The sequence below is a fragment of the Cyrtonyx montezumae genome, unplaced genomic scaffold (genome assembly GCF_038088225.1).
Source record: "Cyrtonyx montezumae isolate F1298 unplaced genomic scaffold, pur_monq_1.0 scaffold_17, whole genome shotgun sequence".
Classification (NCBI taxonomy): Eukaryota; Metazoa; Chordata; class Aves; order Galliformes; family Odontophoridae; genus Cyrtonyx; species Cyrtonyx montezumae.
In genome coordinates, this window is record NW_027071903.1 from 33,781,424 (window position 1) to 33,801,500 (window position 20,077).

General features: G+C 50.3%; 1 protein-coding gene across 2 annotated transcripts in view; it reads right to left on the reverse strand.

Annotated features, from left to right (window-relative positions):
• Positions 1–7,596: 7,596 nt before the first annotated feature.
• IGDCC3 (immunoglobulin superfamily DCC subclass member 3) overlaps positions 7,597–20,077 on the reverse strand; it is a 79,856-nt gene continuing 67,375 nt past the window's right edge. Inside the window, exons 8-14 of one of the 2 annotated variants that reach the window (XM_065734334.1) lie at positions 15,125–15,372; positions 14,617–14,781; positions 9,870–10,058; positions 9,512–9,616; positions 8,541–8,679; positions 7,923–8,130; positions 7,597–7,761 (exon numbers count right to left, since the gene is read on the reverse strand). In XM_065734334.1, the coding sequence (XP_065590406.1) occupies positions 7,597–7,761; positions 7,923–8,130; positions 8,541–8,679; positions 9,512–9,616; positions 9,870–10,058; positions 14,617–14,781; positions 15,125–15,372 (1,219 nt within the window). Of the gene's footprint in view, positions 7,762–7,918; positions 8,131–8,540; positions 8,680–9,511; positions 9,617–9,869; positions 10,059–14,616; positions 14,782–15,124; positions 15,373–20,077 lie in introns of both variants that reach the window. The other variant, XM_065734335.1, reaches the window with a different exon arrangement.

The following is a 20,077-nucleotide window of genomic DNA, read 5'->3' on the forward strand; positions in this document are numbered from 1 at the left end:
TCCCGTTGGAGACAGCATCCCTCCTTGATGGGGACATCACTGAGCCCCCATCAGACACCAAAGCCCATCCCCAGGGGCACTGCAGGAAGTGCTCCATGGTTCATTCAATGTCTCCCAAAGTCTCCTTTTGGCACTGGGTTTTGCTCCCTGTCCCTCTCAGCCCTTCCATGGGATCCTGCTGTGGTTCAAGCTGTTGGGTGGTTCAGCACCACACTGCCATTCACTCACTCCATCCTTCCTGGTGGGATGAGGAAAGAATGGGAGAAAAACAAAGTGGAGCTCATAGGTCGAGATAAAGCTGTTTGCTACGATAGAAAACAGTAAAAGGAAAATAGTTAGGACTATATGTACAAGTGATATACAAGGAATTGCTCCCCAGCCCCTGGTACCCAGCTAGCCTCACAGCAAGTGGAAGAGCCACAGATGAACCCCCTCCCCTTTCAAAACTCTCCTTCCATGTGGTACAGAATGTCCTTTTGGCCAGTTTAAGTCAGCTGTCCTCATTCTGTTCCCTCCCAGCTCCTTGGGCCCTTGGCTGTGAATAATGGCCTTGGCTCCTTTACAACATTCCTTCGCAGCAACTATAAATGTCAGTGTGTTATCAACATTGTTCTCCTTTTAGACCCAAGGCATAACACCATACCGTGCACTCCAAAGAAAACAATTCCATCTCAGCTGGAACAAAGACAGTGCCCTATCCCTGGAGGAGCACAAAGCCATGGGCAACATGAGCTGGGGGTGCAACCAGCCCCCAGCAGGGGTTGGGGCTGCAAGGTCCCTCTCACCCCAACCATTCTGATTCTTACTGCTGATGGTGGCCACGTACCAGTGATGCCCTCCCCCGCTACCCGCAGGCAGTGACCGATGCTCCGCACATCCCTGCCTGTGATGACCATTGGATGCCTTGAGCTCCCAATCCCCAGCTCTACTTTTCAGGCTGTTGGTAGATGGGTGGGAGGATCTGTGTGCAGGAACAGGGCTGGATTTTGGCGTGGCACCCTGGAGCAGGCGGCTCTGTGCACTTCATAGGGTCCCACGTTGTGCTCCGAAGGCGGCGATGGAACGGAGTTCATGACCCAGAGAGCTGTGGCTGCTGTAATAGTGTGTCGTGTATTAAGGGAGCGTGTTTGAAACCACATTATATTATTAAAATTCATAGGGGTGATTTATAGGGGGTTTTAAAAACAGCAGCTTGCCAATATAAATTGGCTTAGAAAAGTCAACTGTAATCCGCACAGGTCCAAATAATGACATTTCCTCCAATACATCGAAAAAGCTGAAAAGCAGAAAATAATATCCAGGCTCCAGAGATAAGGCGAGTGCCCAAGGGAGAGAGGACTCTGAAATATTCATGTGGTTGTAGATTGGATGTCGGAAACGGCCGTTCCCAGTAGCTATGTTTAGGGACTGATGAATTTAGTTACTGTACCTTTGTATTTATTGCTCAATAAACAAGACAAGCTCCTTTACAAATTCGAGCAAGACTAATTTAGCCATTTGAGCGCCTTTCTGGACAGAGCTAGGGTTTGATAAGGAGTGAGTTTCATAGGAAATTTGGAGGACTTTAGTTCAGCCTGATTGGAAGCCACAAGCTCTGGGGTGGAACTGTGCGTAACAGGATGGAAAGCCCCAGTTTGAGGACTCTGATGGGTAAAAGTCAACGAGGTGGGAACCAGGACCCCCCCATGCCACGTGTGCAGCAGTCAGAGCACCTGGACCCCAATTTTGTCCCTTGGGGAGTCCCATGAGCTCAGGACCAGCCCTGTCAGCACGGCGCTGATGAAGATGTTCCAGTTCGTGGCTTTGAAAGGTTATTTTTTGAGGCAGAGAACAGTGCTGTAAAGGTTTTACGGCAGCTGTGCCGGAATTAAGCGCCGATTCGTAAAAGTGTCACAAATGAAACTGTAATGCCTGAGCTGTATTAGTGCTACAATGACCTTTCAGATAGATGGGGGTTTATGGGATATGATAAATTCCCAACGTGCGGCAGGGTTACGCCTCGGATGGCGGCAGCACAGTATCCAGGCAGGAAGCTGGAGGTGTGTGGCCATGGGAACATCAGGGGACCCCAAAACACCCGTCCCGTGTGGCAGAGAGCTGGGCACATTTGGGAACCTTTTGGGGGTAGCTTCGTCTTGAGAGCACATATCATCCCAACAGCCCCAAATCAAAGGGATTTGGAAGTATTGCCTGGCTTCTTTTGATTTCTTTAGTTTCTAAGGCGTTAGATTAATATCATCGCTTTTTGTTATTGCTCTGAAGGCAGGGGAAGTCCTTTTTTAATGAAAGCTGAGAGCCCTGTGTATACCCCCAACTCCAAAGCCGCAGTTTGAAGCACCGTATCGTGCAGAACTTAGGAGGAAATCCCCGGAGTTAACCAGCCCTGATCTTTCTTCACCTCTTGTGTTGCTACTGGGAAATAAGATCAGTTTTTATGCCCATGTTTATTAGGAAGCGTGAGTTCAGGCAACGCATGGCAAGGCAGGAGCTTTGGGCAGCTGTGTGAAGCAGCACTTTGCACTCACTGCTTACTGAAGGGCTCTTTCCAGGCGTGTTTGGGTGAGGGCAGGGTTGTGTTCCTGTCTGCATTGGGATCCACTGAACTCCCAAAAAATCAACGCTCAGCCCTTTATCCAGGCATTTCCCAGGTGGAAAGAAGAAAAGAGCCCGGCACGGTGTCTCTGTTTCAGCTCGCAGTACTCAGTCCTTTCCAATGGATCTGCAACCCATCTGCGGTCAACGAAGCACTTTGCTTAATTGCCAAGACTTCATTAGTTGCCCTTAACCCAATTAAAAATCATCTGCCCAACCCGACGTGCTCCACTCACTGCCGGTCCCCTCCCTCCTGCCTTCTCCCCTGGGACATTTTAAGGCTGAAAATACCATTTTTCATCAGGGTGAGAAACAGAGGAAGGAGCTCAAAGCCTCCTCCATCGGCCATGGGGCCACTGATGGCTTTGGGTTTCCCACCTGGTGCCAGCACACAATGATGGCTCTTTGGGAGCCCTTCTCTGTTGAGAGGAGCCAACCCCACAGCCTTCGCTGCCGCCATCCCCGCACACCGCGCGGTTCCCACGCTGCAGCCATTCATGTGCTGCGGCAGGAACAAAGCACAGCTCAGGCTGAATAGCTCTACCTCATTTATTCTAGCTTTATTTTCCATGTACAAATAGCCACAGGCTAAAATCTAAACAGAGCAAACTACAAAATAAAAAAAAAAAAAAGGTTTTTTTTTTCCTTTAATACAGAGCTGACAATCGTAGGATCAACGGGATTCCGAATACGGAGACGGTTCGAAGTAAGAAAGGTAGAAAACAAACAGTAGAAAAAAGTGCTTTGCAATTTGGGTTTTGAACATTAACTCTTGGCGGCTGATTTCCAAAAAAGGATCGGGACAAAGGTTGAGCGTCGCTTTTTTTTTTATTACCTTCTTACAAACGCACAGATATTGCAGGTTCTGATGGCGCGACGATGACCGAAGTCAAACCTCTCTTAGCCCCATGGCACAGTGACCCAGAGCCCGATAAAATCCCTTCTTTCCCCCCTTCTTTCCCCCCCTTCTTGTACAAAACGAGCTGACCCAGCACTGCTTTGGGGGTAACCCCGGAGCTGCTGCCCTGGGTCGCACTGTTGCGTGGATGTGATGCCCACGGAACCATTTCCAGAGGTGCTTCCCTTCCCCTTTCCCTATTTGTTATTTTTTTTAATTTGGTGAGGGAGGAAAATAAATCAGTCGGCATTGAGTTGCTTGATAGGATCTTTAATCTGCCTCGAATGGCCCAGCACCAGGAGGGATCGGTTTCCAAATCCTGTTTGCACAGATGAAGGGAATCAGTCGCTCCCCCTGTGCCACTGCTGCTTGTTTTCATAGGGCTTTAATTTCCTTCTCCCCACCTTCCCAGCTGCCAGGCAGCTTGGTGAGGATCCCAGTGTCTGATAGGTTTGAGGCCATTGCCATGAGCAGGGGCAGGGATGGAGGAAAAAGCTGTGGGCACGGAGATGGAGCATGCGTGGCCACACTGACTGCCTATCAGTTCAGGGAGCAAAGGTGGAAATGACTTTTCAGTAATTCTCTAATTAGCAGGGGGTTTATACCTATGTATAGAGAATAAAGCCGTCGGTGTAACTCTGGTCTGACTTTGGGGTGGTCCTATTTAGAGCCAGGAGAAGGACTCAATGATCCCTATGGGTCTCTTCCAACTCGGGATATTCTATGATGACATATTACATTAGGCTGTGCTTATGCAGCCCAGCATCCATCTCCCCTGTGCACACACCAAGCAGCTGCCATCCAACTGCCCCCGACACCAAAATGTCCCAGAGGGGACCCTGGCACAGCATCCCCCATCGTTTATTGCCAGCCAAAAACGTGCAGTCCCTCAGTACAATGTGGGATGGAATCTTTGAAATTCCCAAACTGGTCCAGCACTTAAAGATTTCAGCGTCCTTCCACAACAAGGAAGAAGAAAGGTATGTTAGACAAATAAATACCTGAATCCAACAGTGTGAAAATACCCTGTCACAGCATCAAACTAGTCCCTGTCCTACTAAAAACAACGTGGATACTATCCCTGAGGTAGCAGCCATCTCTGGTAGACTTGAGAGCTCCGAGAATAGGTTGTGCCCATTATGGGTTACCAAAAATAAAAATGAATCAGCTTTTGGATACCTTCATTCCTTGCTGCGTTTTCATCTCACCACAGCCAGAAAAGCGAGGGGGTTTCTGGATGTGCCCTGAAAAGGCAGTGGGGTTGAATGAGCAGAATTACTTCCTTGGGAAAATACTACAGGACACAACTCTGACCCCAAATGTGGGTGGTTGCCAGCAGCCAGCTCAGGACCCAGCACCTATGCTATCCAAAGCCCTGGTGATGCAGTATGGGGAAGGAAGGGCTCATGAAATACCTGGGATGAGCACTTTGACACCTGCGAGCCTCCCCCCAAGCCACATGGGGACCTGCTGTCCTCGTCCTCCTCCTGGCTGTGCAGCCTCAGCCCTGCGGGGCATCCCCACCGATCGCACCCAGCGGTACGGGTTGAGCAGAGCGTCAAAGAAACCCCATCAAGAGGAAGAGCTACACATCTAAAAATAGTCTTGAAAGATACACAAGCGTCTCAAACCAACCCAGAATCTGTACTGGTTTAAGCCATTACATTTCTGCATCGTTATTTAAAAAAAAAAACAAACAAAAAACCAAAAAACCTACTCTCGATGTACTATCGTATTTCAACTAGTCAAATGGCACAGCATTTCCCTTTAATAAAAGGAAGTCATGACAAATACTATTACAATATCACAATAATATGATATTAAATTAATAGCATATTCACAGCTCCGGGGATCCTGAGCTGAAAGCTAGTCTAAGTCATGTGTTCACTTTGGCAACAGTACTTCAATGTGAGCGTCGGCGTTGCACACAAAGACAACGAAATGAGAAGCGGGGCCGGGAGCAGGACGGGCAGAGGTTTGGGTTTGGGGTCACGGCTCAGCCCCGGCCCTGTTTCAGTGACAGATGGATGGTGACATCTCCGTGGCACATGGGAGCAGGAATAGGGCCAACGGGGTGAGAGAGGCTGCTTGGGGTGTGATGCATGAATCTGGACTTGAAGCACAGGGACCTGCTCACACCCGGCCCTCGCCCACCCCCAGCACACGGGTCAGGACTTCCCTTATCATCCTGTATATTGTATTATTTACACAACTCAACTACCAGTAGCATCCCGCTGCCCAACACGAAGGTGGTGGAGGACACTTCTGACATAAGAGAGTCTCCCATTGGTACCATATGAAAAAAATACAATTATTATCTCTTTTAAACTCATCTCTTTTCCTGATTCCTTTTGCTTTTCTTTGCAAACACGGTGACGTTGGATTTGCCACCAGCTCTACAAAGAGTTCAAACCTTCGCGCTTGTCTGCTTTTAACAACCACATGGCAGGGGACCCAACGGGCAACGTCAGCCACATGCTGACCGACCTGTGAGGCCAGGACATCCCCGAACGTGCTGCCCACAGAGCTGGGGTGAGGATGGATGGGGCCATGGGCAGCCTGAGCTGGTGGGGGGCAGCCCCATCCCCATCGAGGGGGTTGGATGTAGACGATCTTGAAGGTCTCTTCTGACCCAACCATTTTCTGATTTGAGGACTCAATGAATCCCGAAATGGTGGCAGGTTGGTGGAGGTCACAACATCTCTCTTTGGTGTCAAGAGCCCCTCTGCATTGCAGTCAGAGCCCCCACACCTCGTCTTGACAGGAGTAACGAGGCCTTGTGGCCATGCATGGGCCACGGTGGCCACTTCAAGACGAGGTCCTGCTCTCTGGAAACCCACTCAGGAACATCTTGGTGGGTTGCGGAAGTGCTGAGCTGGGGTTTCCATGAGCTCTTGGACACAGGGCGCCCTGGCCTTAGCACAGAGACCAGAGCACCCGTCCCACATACACCAGGATGGGCTGAAGCAGCCATTTGGGACCACCAGTTGGGCTCAGTGAGAGCAACGGTGCTGGCAAGCCACAGAGCACCACACGTGGGCCACATCCGTGACGGTCCAGAGAGTCTTTAAAGTAAAAAACCACGACACAAATCTCCACCAGGCAAAATCCCACCGTGCCTAAAATAAAGCTCATAACACCAGCTGCCTGCACGAGAGGCAGGAGGAGGGGGTAAAGACGCACACACACAAATTTCTCGCACACTTGAGGTAGAAGATTGCTTTCAAGGTCTGGAAGTGCTTTACACAGGAAGGACGACAACAAAGACAACGACAATGTGGCAGGTACAGAGCGGGACGGCTGAGGTAGGACCAAGTTTGTACTGACCAAGTGCTACACTACTTGTTTTTGAACACGAAGGAAGACGCAGGCATTTCTGCTTCCCAGAAGACATTCATTCCGGTTGAGGTAGGTTCTGATTTCACTCGGGTTGTTTGTCCAAGTCTTTCAGCAGCCCTCAGGCAGGCTTCCTTTGACACACTTTTTTTTTTCTTTTTCTTTTTTTTAAATTCACATTATTTAGTCAATCAGCAAAAAAGTATCCTGAGAAGTAGTGAAAGTGTACAAAATCATCCAATCCACGGAGAGACGGCCTCGTCAGGCCTCAATTTTTGGAGTCAAGTTAGAAGGACTGCTCCGAATCCAGTCTTCTCAAAATAAAAATTAGATCCAAAAAGTAGTCCTAAAGCTGCTGGTCAGGAAGAAGTCTGTGATGCCAAGAGACTGAGGCTTCCCCGGGCCATTGGGGCCGGGAGTTTGCCAGGCTCTGCATGGAGCCCTGTACTTAGCAGCTATGGGAAAACCAATCATGACCAGTCTTGGTAAAGCCGTTGTCGAAAGAAATGCACCAAGGGGCCTGAGACAGGTCAGAAAGATAAACCTCAGAGTTTCAAAAAGGCTGTATACACGCATATATATATATATACTTATATATATATATACTTATATATATATATATATATATAAAAATAAAGCAAAACAAAAAAATAACAATCAGACTGTAGAAATCTTCAATTGACCTGAGATTGACGAATCATTGTAAAGACATCACCAGCTGCAGTTTTGGTTTCTGGTAACTCCTACAAGAGGGTTTGAGTCTTGGCAGTCTATCCTTCATTGGCAGGGCCGTGCTGGGGGGCCGGAGCAGCAGGGCTGCCATCACAAGGGATTGTTTGGGGAGAGCCTGGGTGCTCCTCGATGATGCTGAACTCGTCCATTGGCAGCGTGGATATCTGGGTGTCATCGTGGGCAGCGGGCGCGCTGCGAGCTGGCTGCAAAGAGAGGAAGGGAAAGTGCATGGATGGTGGCAGGGCACCGATGCTCTTAGGCATTTCAGAGAATCAGAACATCATTAAGGTTGGAAAAGGCCACTAAGTCCAAGCAGCAACCCACCCCCACCAGGTGCACTCCTGCTTCGTGCTGCTGGACTTACCGTTATTCCCTTGTCCTGCTGCTCTGGACATGGTGATGCTGGGAACAACCTCTCCAGCTCGTTCATGTCCAGCTGCTTTCCGTTCAGGTCCCGCTCGTCCCTGTCCCTGCGGGCAGCCCCGTTCAGAATGATCCCCGTGGCACTCCTCTGGCTCCTCGGGATCTGCGGGGTCGACAGCTGCTCCTGCACATTTTTACACATCAGCAGTCTGAAAAATAACAAGGCAACGCCTGAGGGTGAGCACAGCCGATGGCTCCTCTTCCTTCCTTCCCCCAAGCTTGAAACTGCCTTATTTCTTTGCCAATTTCCTTCACTCCTTAAATCCCTCCTATAAAGTTTCATCTCTTCCACTACCTTTAAAAGGGCTTTTCGTTTACACTGGGGATCAGGGCTTGCCAGAGGAGAAATATCAATGTTCCCAGGAAGTCACATACTCTTTGGTGAGGACTGGAGCTGCTGGGGTCCCTGAAATGTGCATATAGAGAAGCCCTCAGAGTCTGTGTGCCTGGGAGGAAGGCAGGGACCACAGTGCCAACATCACCTATGTGGCATTCCCAGGGCTGTGCAGTGATGCGTATCCCACTGCCCCTCATGAGCAGCACAGTGAGCAGTTCTTACCTTCCCCTGTACCCAAACATGAGGAAAAGGACGCAGAATATGATGCACGTGACGCCGATGTGGATCCCAATGATGATACCAGTCGCAGAGGTTTTATTGTTCTGCTCATCCTTCATGCAGTCACACGGCGGGTTCAGCACTGCCAGAGGAAATAGGGGGAGAGGGTTAGCAGTGAGATTTTCCAGTTTCTTGGCCTGCCTAAACTCCTCCCCTGCTCCTGGGTACCCCATGGAGGATGTATGAGCCATCTCCATCACGCAGGCTGTTGTTATCAGACATTCCCTGGGTGAGCACGGCACCTGGCGGAAGGCACCGAGCTGGCAGCTGCCAATGGGATGAGTATCTACTCCAGCACAGACTGAGAAGTAATAACTCTCTCTTGGAGATATTCCCACTGGAAGGCTTAAAAAGACTATAAGAGCAGCAGGATGTTTTTTACACATAGATGAAAATGAAAGGTGTGAGCTGTTAAGAGATTCCCTCTAGAGATTTCCTCTTCTGACTCATAATGTAATGCTCATGCACTGCAGCCCTTCTTCCCAAAGCCACCTGGTCCCCTTTCTCATCAGCAATAAAACCCAAATGTCCACAGGAGTTCCAGGAGAGCAAAGATGCTGAGTGCACCATGTCTCACCTGAGGACAGCAGTTTTTGCCTAACGTCTGGAGGTGTTGGCACGCTAAACCTAATGAAGGGCAGCTGGGGTGGGATCATGGCGAGGGAGCCAGTAATACCAGCACAGCATGGTCCCAGTCCCACACAGCCTCATTATTTGTGATGCTGAAAATAGCAGTGACTGAAAGCGGTGCTGTCTGGTGGATGTGTTGGCTCCAAATGGTCTGATTTTTGAGTGGCCCTTCAGAGCCGTGAGTTGGATTTGATGATCCTTATGGGTCCTTTCCAACTGACAATATTCTATGATTCTATAAATCAGTTTTCATTAACTACCACTTGAGAACAGCCCCATCTTACCTGTCCTTTCCACAGTTTCCCTCAAGGACACGAAGCGGACAGTTGAGTTTCCATCTCCATGCCGGTTATAGGCAAGGAGTTTGACCTCATACACCATCGATGCATCTGTTTGGAGACACAAGAAGGGTATTTCAAGCTTAATCATCAGCGTGATCTCCCCAGCATGGCCGTCATTCAGGAAACACACGACACCCAACACACAAGATGCTACAAACAAGTGACAAGGCAACCCGCCCTGCCCGCAGAGTGCCCACGACGTGGGGCAGAGCTGCAGCACTCCCAGCTTAATGGCTGAGCAACACATCCGAGCCCTCCTGGGGTCAGGAGGTGGTGCAGATGGAGCACTCAGTGTACTCACCCAGGTGGGTAATGTTGTACGCCGTGACGTTGCTGGCCAGCAGCACCGGGCCCGTGTACTGGGAGAGGTGGACTTTGCGGTAGTAGAGCTTGAAGCCCTCGTGCTGGCCCAGTTTGATGGAGGGCTCCCACGTCGCCTGCACGGCCGTGCTGTTGATGACTTTAATAAAGAGGGACGGCATGGCTGGGACTGAAACAGAGAGAGACAGACAGTGGGTTGCGTGCGTTCTGTAGTCTGTACGACGAGAAATTCCCCACCAGCATTTCCCTGCAGCCACCGCGACGAAGAATGTGCTAGATGAGACTGAGAAAATCAGATTAGACCACAGCCCGGTCTAACAGCCAGGATTTTCTTCAGGGAGCTGTGTGAGCTTCCAGGGGCTCCCTATGCTCAGCTCAGCCAACACAGAAGCTACTCTGACACACAGCTGCAATCCGACGCTCAGCCCCGCCGGGTCAGGGCAGGAATGCAGCCACTTTGGAAAAGCATTCTCAGTTTCCACTTTTCTGCCCTCACCCCGAGGGCAGTGAGGACCTTTTAGAGTGATTAATCCCCGCGGGAGGAAGGAACCAGAAAGGATGGAGCCGGAGACATCCGTCTTAAAAGCAGAACGTGAAGTATGCATGCTGCTGCCCGGCTGAGCGCACTCGGTACCTGCAAGGGCTTGCAGGGTGTGCTGGGCTGCTCGCCCTGCTGGCTTTCAGAGGGACATGTGGTTCTGTGCTGGGGGAGTGAGGAGGGAATGGGGGCATCTTCAGTGAGAGCCCTACCTCCCCAAGCAGCCTGAGCTCCCTGCACAGCTGTGGCTGGCACTTACCTGGCCTTGTGGGCGCAGGGGGATTTAGCAGGGAAGATGGCCCTGCTGCTGCCTGTTGTCACTGAGCCCTGGTTCAGAGCCCACCTGGATGCCTTTTGCTACCATCAGTGGCACTCTGCTCAACAAACCCAAAATCCTGCCCTCATTTTTGGGTTGACAAGCAGCAAAGCGTCATTGTCACTTTGTCCCCAGGTCCCCAAAAGCTGCCCAGCCCCAACATGCCCCATCAGCTTGGACTGAGAAGCAAAGGTTTGCAAACCAGATTTCTTTCAATCAAACAGATGGGTTTTCCAAAGCTGGTTCTGCACAAAACCCCATGCAGAGCAGTGGCACACAGCACCACGTGCCCCCGAGCATCCTCCTTCCCATCTCCCTCCCTCTCTCGCACACTGAGCACATCAGTGCAGAGATGTGTCTCAGCAGGACCTTTCACTGATGATTTTTTCACTTCATTTCCACACAACTCCCCCAGGCCAAATGCTCCCATCAGTTCCTGAGCCTTTTTCAGAAGGTGGATGGATGGCAGCAGGCACTGTGGGCTTTGCCTTGCCCACGGGCTCTGCTCCCGCATGGGCTTTTGGGTGGGGAGCTTGGCTAAAGCCAGCACAAAAAACCACTGAGCAGAACAACAGCCCTGCTCCTCCAGCAGCCTCTGGTGAAGAGGAGGCTTTGAGGCAGAGCTATTTTCCAGTTCTGAGTGATTATAAGCTCAAAATACCCCAAAACATGGGGACTGGTGGGCTTGCACTGCACTGACACTGCTTTTTATCTGGTTTTCCCCACAGGTCTCTAAACGATGAGCAGTGAAACCCGGCCCTGACACTGTCCTTTGGCACAGAGTTCAGCACAGCCATTTAGTGAGCGCTGCTGAAAAGCAGATGAAATGTGGCCGTGTCAATCCGAGACTGACAAGAGCTAAAAAGGGCACTGCCTCGATGTAATAGCAAAGTCAGAACAACACAGCCCAACAGTTGGCCTTCTCCCAGGCACGGAGAGCCCAGGCGTTCCCAAAAGGAAACTGAGGGGAAGGAAAGAGATTTCTGCTGGTGAGTATCCCAAAAAGATGCCCTCCTTTCTCCGAGCCAATGGAAGAATACATACACGTTTAATTTCTCCCAGTTCCCGTGAGGGCAAAACAAGAAATTGGATCTCCCCCCTCTGAGAAGTCAAACCCAAAGTATCATTCCTGAATCATCAGTGAAAACACCTCAGAAAGGGAAATCACATTACAGAAAAAAGAAACACTAACGTGGCCCATCCTGATTTGTGAAGAGTTGGCTTTATTTTATGGTTGCAGAGCCTTACATTTAATAAAAAAACACAAGAATATCTCTCCTTCAAGGTATGAAATATATAGTATTTATTCAAACTCTGAGTATATATATGTATAATATTGATTATATGGACGTTCTTGCAGGATGCACGTGCTGCTTATAACGTCATTACACAAATAAGTGCATACAGATGGAGTATATCTGCGTGTGTAGAAATATATGGACACACACGAGTGTATATGAGCTTCACAGAAGTATATATAAAACATAATATGACTCTAATATAAGTAAGGCATCTCCCTCATGCTAAGGGCTGGGATATTCGTTTTCCTCTTCCGTGCTGTTTGGAATTTTCCCCAGGTCATTTCAACTTTCTTCCTGAAGGCGTCTTTAGCCGAAGGTGACTAAAGGAACGGTCTTCATCCTAGAGAAATGTCAAAACGTCCTGGAGAAAACCCTAAAAAGCATTAAAAGACAAGAACAGGACTGCACGCTGCTTAATGAAGCGCATAGCACCTGAGATTTCAAATACCGTGGCGTAAAGAAGCCCAGAGCTGGGCACAAAAGCTCCCAGAAAAGCACTGGATTGCCAAACTGAGGAGGTCAAAAGGTTTTCCACTTCTCCCTGCCTACCCAGATCCCTAGCACCAGCACAGATGGGTGCCAGACAGAAGGGCCACCAGTCCTGGGGGGAGGGAGAACAGCGAGGAGACGAGGAGACCTTTCTAGGAAGGAGAAAAAAATTGACTTGCTCGGTTTCTCTTGCCTTCTTCTCATCCAAAATTGTCACTGGTCACAGAGGAAGGAGCACCACGCTTACAGAAAGCATTGGGATCTTCAGCCACACGCACTCTCTCAGTATATCACTGTCCTGAAAAGCAGCCCTGCTCTGAGAACCACACCAGCATAACGTGGCCAACACAAGGTAGGCCTGAGCAGTCCCAGCTGCCCACACCTCTGCCAGCAGCTCTCATAAGCTCTGTGGAGCTGAGCTGTGCCCTGCAGCCAAAAGGAGCCCCCAGCTTCCTTCCAGCAGAGCAGGACAAGCCTGCTCCCTTTCGATGCTGTTTGCATGGCTTCACAGCTCCCCAGGTCTTTGGTGTAACCTGGGAAGGCACGGGGCGACAAGGCTTGGCTGTGCATGAGGAGGGGTATACCTGCAGCACAACCTGGATTTGGCAGACACAGCTGCTGGATCCTGGCTCCCTGCCCCACAAAAAAGCAAATTCAGGTCCCCTGCACCCTGCCTGCCTACAGATCAAGCCAGAACTGGGCTTGTAAATCTCCTTTTATCATCCTGGGAGGCAAACCCGAGGTTGAGTGATCTTAACCAGGCCAGCTTGTCCATCCTGAACACGTAGCTAATTGCTGCGGGTTCATTAACACAGAATAAGACTTTTTAAAGGGTAGTAGAGCAGGACAACGATGCTTTGCAATTTCAGAGAGCCAGAAAATTTATGATCCCATTACCAGATACTTAACTATTCCTGCTGTGATTGAAGGTAATAATGACAAAACGCCCTATCTTGCTTGACCCAAACTTCAGCAGAAGCACCAGGCTCTGTGAAGCATGGCTGCCTTTTAGCTGCAGTAGCTGAACTCAGAGCATCGGGTCAAGGAATTTCAAGCTGTAGCTTGGTCAGTCCCTCTGTCTCTAAATTGGAAGGAAAAACAAACTCAAAGGGTGACTGATTCCCTGTGGGGCACCAATAAAATAAGCTTGCAAGGTATGGTTCCAGCGGTGCTGTTGCTTAAATGCTGTAGTAAATTTCTGCAACAGCTGAAGATGGAAGGAGGGCTGGATTCCCCACCCCTAAGTCGGTGCACTCTTTCATTTGATCCTAAATCATACCCTCATCCCCTCTCTGATGCAAATTGGTAAATACTGAGAGTTCAGGAGAACAGTGGCATGCTCCTAAGAAATGACTCTCAGTGAGACAAGCCAGGATTCAGAGGTGCTGGAGAGGCACATGAGATGATACAAAAACGTTCCCCATTTGTCAGCAGCCAGATGGATGACGTCTGCAGATCCAACTGAGACTGCAGTTCCTGGCTGGTGTCTGTACACAAGCTCTCTGCATCATAGTCCCCACTTAAACAGGGGAAGCAAACCCGTGGCCACCTCTGGGAGGCCAAGGCAGAGAGACAAGGCCTGGAGACCTGCCTAACTTCCCACTGAAACAGAGGGCTGCTCCGGGGCAGGGATCTGTGGGCCAGGACAACCCAGCCCAGTGTGCTTTCTCAAAGGCAGAGCAGAACTAAGTTTGAATTCAGAAAAGAGTGGCACCTATCGGATAAGAGCTGTGAGTAGCAGAGCTGCAGAACTTCTCCAATAGGAAATGTACATTTAGCAAGCAGTTTATGGAAAGCCCACAGCAGCTCCAAGTCCAGATGAATGAGAGGACTGACTTGCACTCCCACCCTGCTACAGCAAAAGGGAGTGGAATGTGACAAATACAGCCAGGTTGATCCCCATGTAACGATGCAAGTGAGCTTTACGCAGTATCCCAGCGTGTGAGGAAGAGCAGAAATCAGGAGCAACAACAACACAGGCTGCGTGCCAAGGCACTTGGGAATGGATATTGGGGTGAGTGGTGCTGCTGCTATGCACAGCAGGTTTCAGCATCTGACGGCCCAAGTGCAAAGCGATCCTTACCTTCTCCCAGCGTGCTCACCACTGTGACTTCTGAGGCTTTGCTGGCACCCCGGGAGGTGTAAGCCTTTATATAGAAGCTATAGCTGGTCGAGGGCTCTAAATCAGTCACTAGCTGCTGGAAGGTGCTCTTGCTAACAGCCTCCTGATACTCCATCTCCACGGGATCTAAAGGGGAAAGAAAGAACAGAGATGCGTAAGACTGTGCAAGAGGTAAAGGGATTAAAGAGATTTTGTAAGCAGTACATTTGGTCCCTAATGAAGGGACCCTCTTTTGGGTGCCTCCTTTCCTTGCATTTCTGTGTGCTTTGCTAGAGGGTGGTACAATTCAGCATCACTCTCTCCACCCTTATGCTACTGATACCACCCTTACTGCCCGACCTGTCTTTCAGAAACATGGAGGAGACGGAGTTGATGGCAGCACTGCAGTGCAGATCTGCTGCTATCTGTTGGACCTCACTGCTAAATTCTGTGCAGGCTGAGGGAGCCCTGGGCAGTGGGCAGACCATACCTGCAGCTTTCCGGATGTGCAGCACGTAGCCGATGATCTCCTTGGTGTTCTGCAGAGGCTCTTCCCAGGACACTTGGATGGTGGTGGCAGAGACTGTCTCGGCCCTCACGCTCTGAGGGGGACCAGGCAGCCCTTCTGCCCACAGGACTGTCAGGCGGGCGCTGGCCTGCGTCGAGCCGGCGCTGTTCTCGGCGATGCACTGGTAGATGGCTTCATCTGCCTGGTTGATCCCATAGATGGAGAGAGTGCTGCATGGGGACACGAGAGGGCCAAGCATAGAATCATAAAGGCTGGGGAAGACCTTAGATTGTCAGGTCCAACCATCAACCCATCACCCCAGGGGGGATCACGTGAGTTCCAAAGGATGCCCCCACCCAAATCCGTGCTCAGGAGGGGAAGTAACTCCAAGTAACTCCAGAGGTGAAGTATCCAAGAGGTGAACTCCAAGGTGAAGTATCCAAGTAACTCCAGAGGGCCACACGTAACCCAGCTACCAGCAGTGACTCTGTTCAGGCACATGGGTGCTAAGCCAAGATAGACTGAGTGCAGCCAGAACGCCCCTTGGTGATGCTCTAATTGTACTACAGCACATTAGAGCAGTCATAGGGTGACAGGAGGATTAGCTGACTTATTCAGCAGGGTTACATGCTCAGCTCCTAACTTTGTATCCACAAAAACACAGTCACCATGAGCCCAAAGCCAACGCCCACAAACACAGTGTAGGCTTTGCATCTACAAAAACCTTCAGTGCGTTTTCCACACATCAAACACGGCTGCTGGCTACCCTGCTGGAAAACATCCCTAAAGGACAGAGAAAATCACTGAAACCCCTCTTCCCCGAAAGAAAGAGCTCCTGAGTGTGGTGCCCATCTCTGCTCCACCTCTGGGATGGTGCTGCTGGCTTGATGGGCATGCAGATAACTAGACTGCATGTACTTGTGTGCACCTGAACTGATTTATTTCAGAGGCAAAGTTCCTGCTTGAGCCCCCACTCCAGTTCATTTGAATTTTAGCTTGCTTCTGGCCTGGCAGAACATCTGGGAGACCTCAGTGCCTCTGAGTTTTAGCATCATAAGCTTGTGCCAAAGCTTGCATGAGCCTTTTGTTCACTGCTTTTCTCCAAGAAATGAGCCAAACCTAACCAAAAGCACACACACTGCTTCTAGGGAGGACGAGGTTAGTTCCTTCTTCTGGGGAGAATTCCAGGTGGACTCGGGAGCCGAGTGCACACAAGTAAATCACGAGCACCTCTGCTGATGTGAGGGGCACTCTGTGGCTTTTGGGGAGTCCTAATCAAAGCTGCCCTTTATGCAAATGAGAAATGGCACACGGGAGGTGGAAGTGATAACCTGCCTGGATGACAGAATGAATGCTTCTAATTGCAGCAAAATATTGGACTTCCAGTGTTAAAATTAATTATTGCTGTTGATTTAACATTCGTATTTCTGCCTTGCAAATTACTGGGACCACGGCGTGTGAGCAAATGTTTTAACAGCCATCTATTTATGTCCTGTGCCTTTGTTTCCTTGGAAACATTGTAAATGGAATATCAGATGTGATGGTTTCGGCTGATATGGTGATTTTAGAGAACCAGCCCTAAGCCCCTCTCATTGCCACAGGCTCAGTGGATCTGATTAAATGGAAGGGGAGCCCCGGCGTGTGGCTCAGCTCAACGGCCTGACTCCTGTGAGGACAGATGGCAGGAGAAAGGATTATGCAGTGTGAGGGCTGCACTTGCAGCTCTGTGTAAAGCAGATGTATGCAGGGAGCAGCGGCGTTTCCTCCTGCCCTGTCAATGTGGGGATTATTTCTGCACGGCTGCCATGCATCTGGGCACTGGGAGCAGGCAGCCTGGGCTGGCATGAGCACTGAGAGCAGTGTTAAGCACAAAGCCAGCCAGGAACAACGAGGAGCATTTATCTGCTGCCTCCGAGTGTACTTACTTATTTGCTTTGCATTTGAAGCACAGAGAGAGGAGGGAAGAGGAGAGGATGCTTGGGATGCATTGGCAGAGCCTTAGCCATCCTCTGCAGAGTGCCAGTGGGTGCCCAGCCAGGAGAAATAAGGCCAAGTCCCCCAGAGTGGTCAAGAAGATAGCAGCAGATGGGCCTCAGGTTTTGAAAAGTCCATCTTCATCATGATTTACAAGGCACAAGCAACAGGGTCAGTAAAGCTGATGGATTTGCAGCTCTGCCTATAAACCTGGGTGAGGAGCAGAAACCAAAGGAGCAGGACAGCCAGCATCTAAACTCCAGCTTCATGAGCACTATGAATTTCTCTCCCCACAGAGCCCTACGAGGGGCTGCCGAGCTGCAGCACGAGGAGCTGGCAGTGGGTTATGGGAATCCCAATGCCACCCTTTTTGCTGTGCATCCCTCTGCATCCAAACTACTGACACACTCTCCCTACCCCACGCAGCACCCCTGGAATGCAGAGGATGCTTTTTTAGATGCTTTCTTTTTTTTCCCCTAAGGAAGCTCCAACAGAAGGAAAAGATGTGGCTGCTGTGCTAGGAGGCGCAGAGCGTTGCTGTGCATCAACCATCTGAAATATGAGGTGCCCTTTTCTTCCTTCCCATCACTGGGAAAGATCTGTCACTGCTGCTGGAAAACTTTCCCGTGAGCGGCAGGCACGGCGAGATGCCAGCGGGCTTTGTGCTGCTCACCAGGGCTGCACGGGCTGTGTCCCATCCCAGCACAAAGCCCCCTGGGTGTTGATGGAGGTGGGGAGAGAAAAGGCTGTGGGTTCACACTCGGCTGAGCTGGGGTGAGGAGGGGAGTGGGAGGGCTCTGAGCTGCTATTCCCAAGCTGTCTCGCGGCTTGCAGGCAATCAGGATGACTGATCTCACTGGGGTCAGGGGTCCGGGCCGCTGACCAGAGATCAGCTTTCCAAAGGCTCCTCTGAAAAAGTCTGAGAACTGAAGGAAGGCTCTTCATCGATTCAGAGGCACAAAGGAGGAGAGGGGCCCAGCTGGAAGGAGATCAGCATGCACGCGCATGCACGCACAAAGCGAGGAGTGTGATGAAATTAATGCGGCTTTGCAGAAATGCCCTGTGTTTGGAGGTTGCCTTTAGTGTAGGCTGAGAATAAGGTACAAAGCATAAAGGGTGACACTGGTCAGCCCAGACAGACACTGCAGACCGTCCCCAGCCTTCCATACGCATCCTAAAGCATCCATTAATTAAATCCACTGCAGGCTTCTTAGGTGAAACTGAATCACCCGGGTTGTGCTGCGCAGGACAGGAGGATGATCCCTTTCTGTGCAGCCTGGTTGGTGTCTAGCAGTGTCTGGCCAGGATCCCACCCAGCTCTTTGGTTACAGACTCACCCCAAACGCATGGTGCCGTGGGAGCCATCCCACCATTCACCTGCAGGACAAAAGGGTCAGGCAATGCTCAGCTCTACAAAGCTGCCAGACAGAGGTGCAGCTCTTCCTTGCAGCCCTGGGAGGTAATAGCACTGAGGGATGTGGCTGCAGGATGGTTTTTCTGCAAAAGAGGACGTTGCAAAGAGGTGCAGCTGCAGGACCACCTCATCCTGAAATGCTCATCCTTGCTGGCTTCAGGATTCCTGGGTTTGCAATGGCAGCGAGGGCACGTAGTGAATGAGCTGCTGCCACTCGGCCTGTTTGCAACTGCACATTTAACAGAATCCTGTTCCTGGAGAGAAGCAGAGAAACTTTTACATCTTCAGAACCACAGAGCACAGAACATCTCAGGAGAAGCTCCTGGAAGGGAGGGCGGATGCCTGCGCTGGTAGTGGTAATGCAGACAGCTGGCAGAGCTCAATGGAAAGCCCCCCCTGATGTATTTTGTCCCACTTCCTGAGCAGAGGGGCAGCCTCACAATGGCAGTCACATGGGGACACACTGACACCCGTCCCCACCACCAGCACTGGGGCAGCAGTGTGACCCCAGCACAGGACTGGTGTCGATGGAAGGGGCTGCCCCACTGAGCACTGCACTGTGTGTGCCCATGTGCAGACCCACTCCCCTGCAAAGGCAACTAGGAGCGTGTACACCTTCCCCATGAGTCTTCTAAACAAAGTCAAACCCATAAATTATTCTTAAATCACGAGCAGCTGGTTCGCATCCTGATCCTCCACGTGCTTATTTGTCATGCTTCTGGGAACTGAAATATGATTTTCAATATGGTATCCTTCTCATAATCACCAAAGGTCTTCAAGCTCATTGTGTGCACAGCCCACGGGCTTGCCCGTCCTCCTGCAAGGTGTCCAAATCTCTACAAATTCAGGAGCTTGAAGAAATGCACAAACCCCTTTGTACCTCTCTGCACTCAGCTAACCTGAGATTCCAGCAGCAGGCTGTGGTAGCCATGGGTTTGGCACCCAAAAGGCTGTCCTGCCCCAAGCACACGCACGTATCCCCTTGGAGCCCACACTCCATATCTGGAACAGGATTAAGCAACACAACCAGTCGAGAAAAGCAAAGCTGTCCTCAAATCTAGCTGCAGAGGAGTATTTTCTCTGATGAACCCTTGAAGTGAGTCATTCCCACAGCATTAAAACAGGGGTGAAACAGTGACCAAGAATTTAAGGAGACAGTTCATAAGTGATGGTCACCAAGGACACCACCTGAGCCCGGGTTCTAACGAAGCCTTCCTCCCGTGAAACAAATTAAGTCCCTTAATTACCATTTTGTAAATAAAATCTTCTTGGAAAATCAATATTTAGAGCCTGCCTTCTCTGAAGATGTTAGCCTTTGTTCCTTGCTATTATGGCAATATAAACCCCACTTCTGGGCTGAAAATTATCCCCCTGAACATGATCGGGTTAAAAGAAGAAAAGCAATAAAGCTTTCAGAGCAGTAATTTGGGTACTATTTCATGCTCCCTTGTACGTTTTGAAGTAACAACCTAAAAAGCGTGGTTTTACACAAGCTCACAACTAATACATGCAGCAGCCACCCCTTCCTGCTGCAGCAATCCATCTGC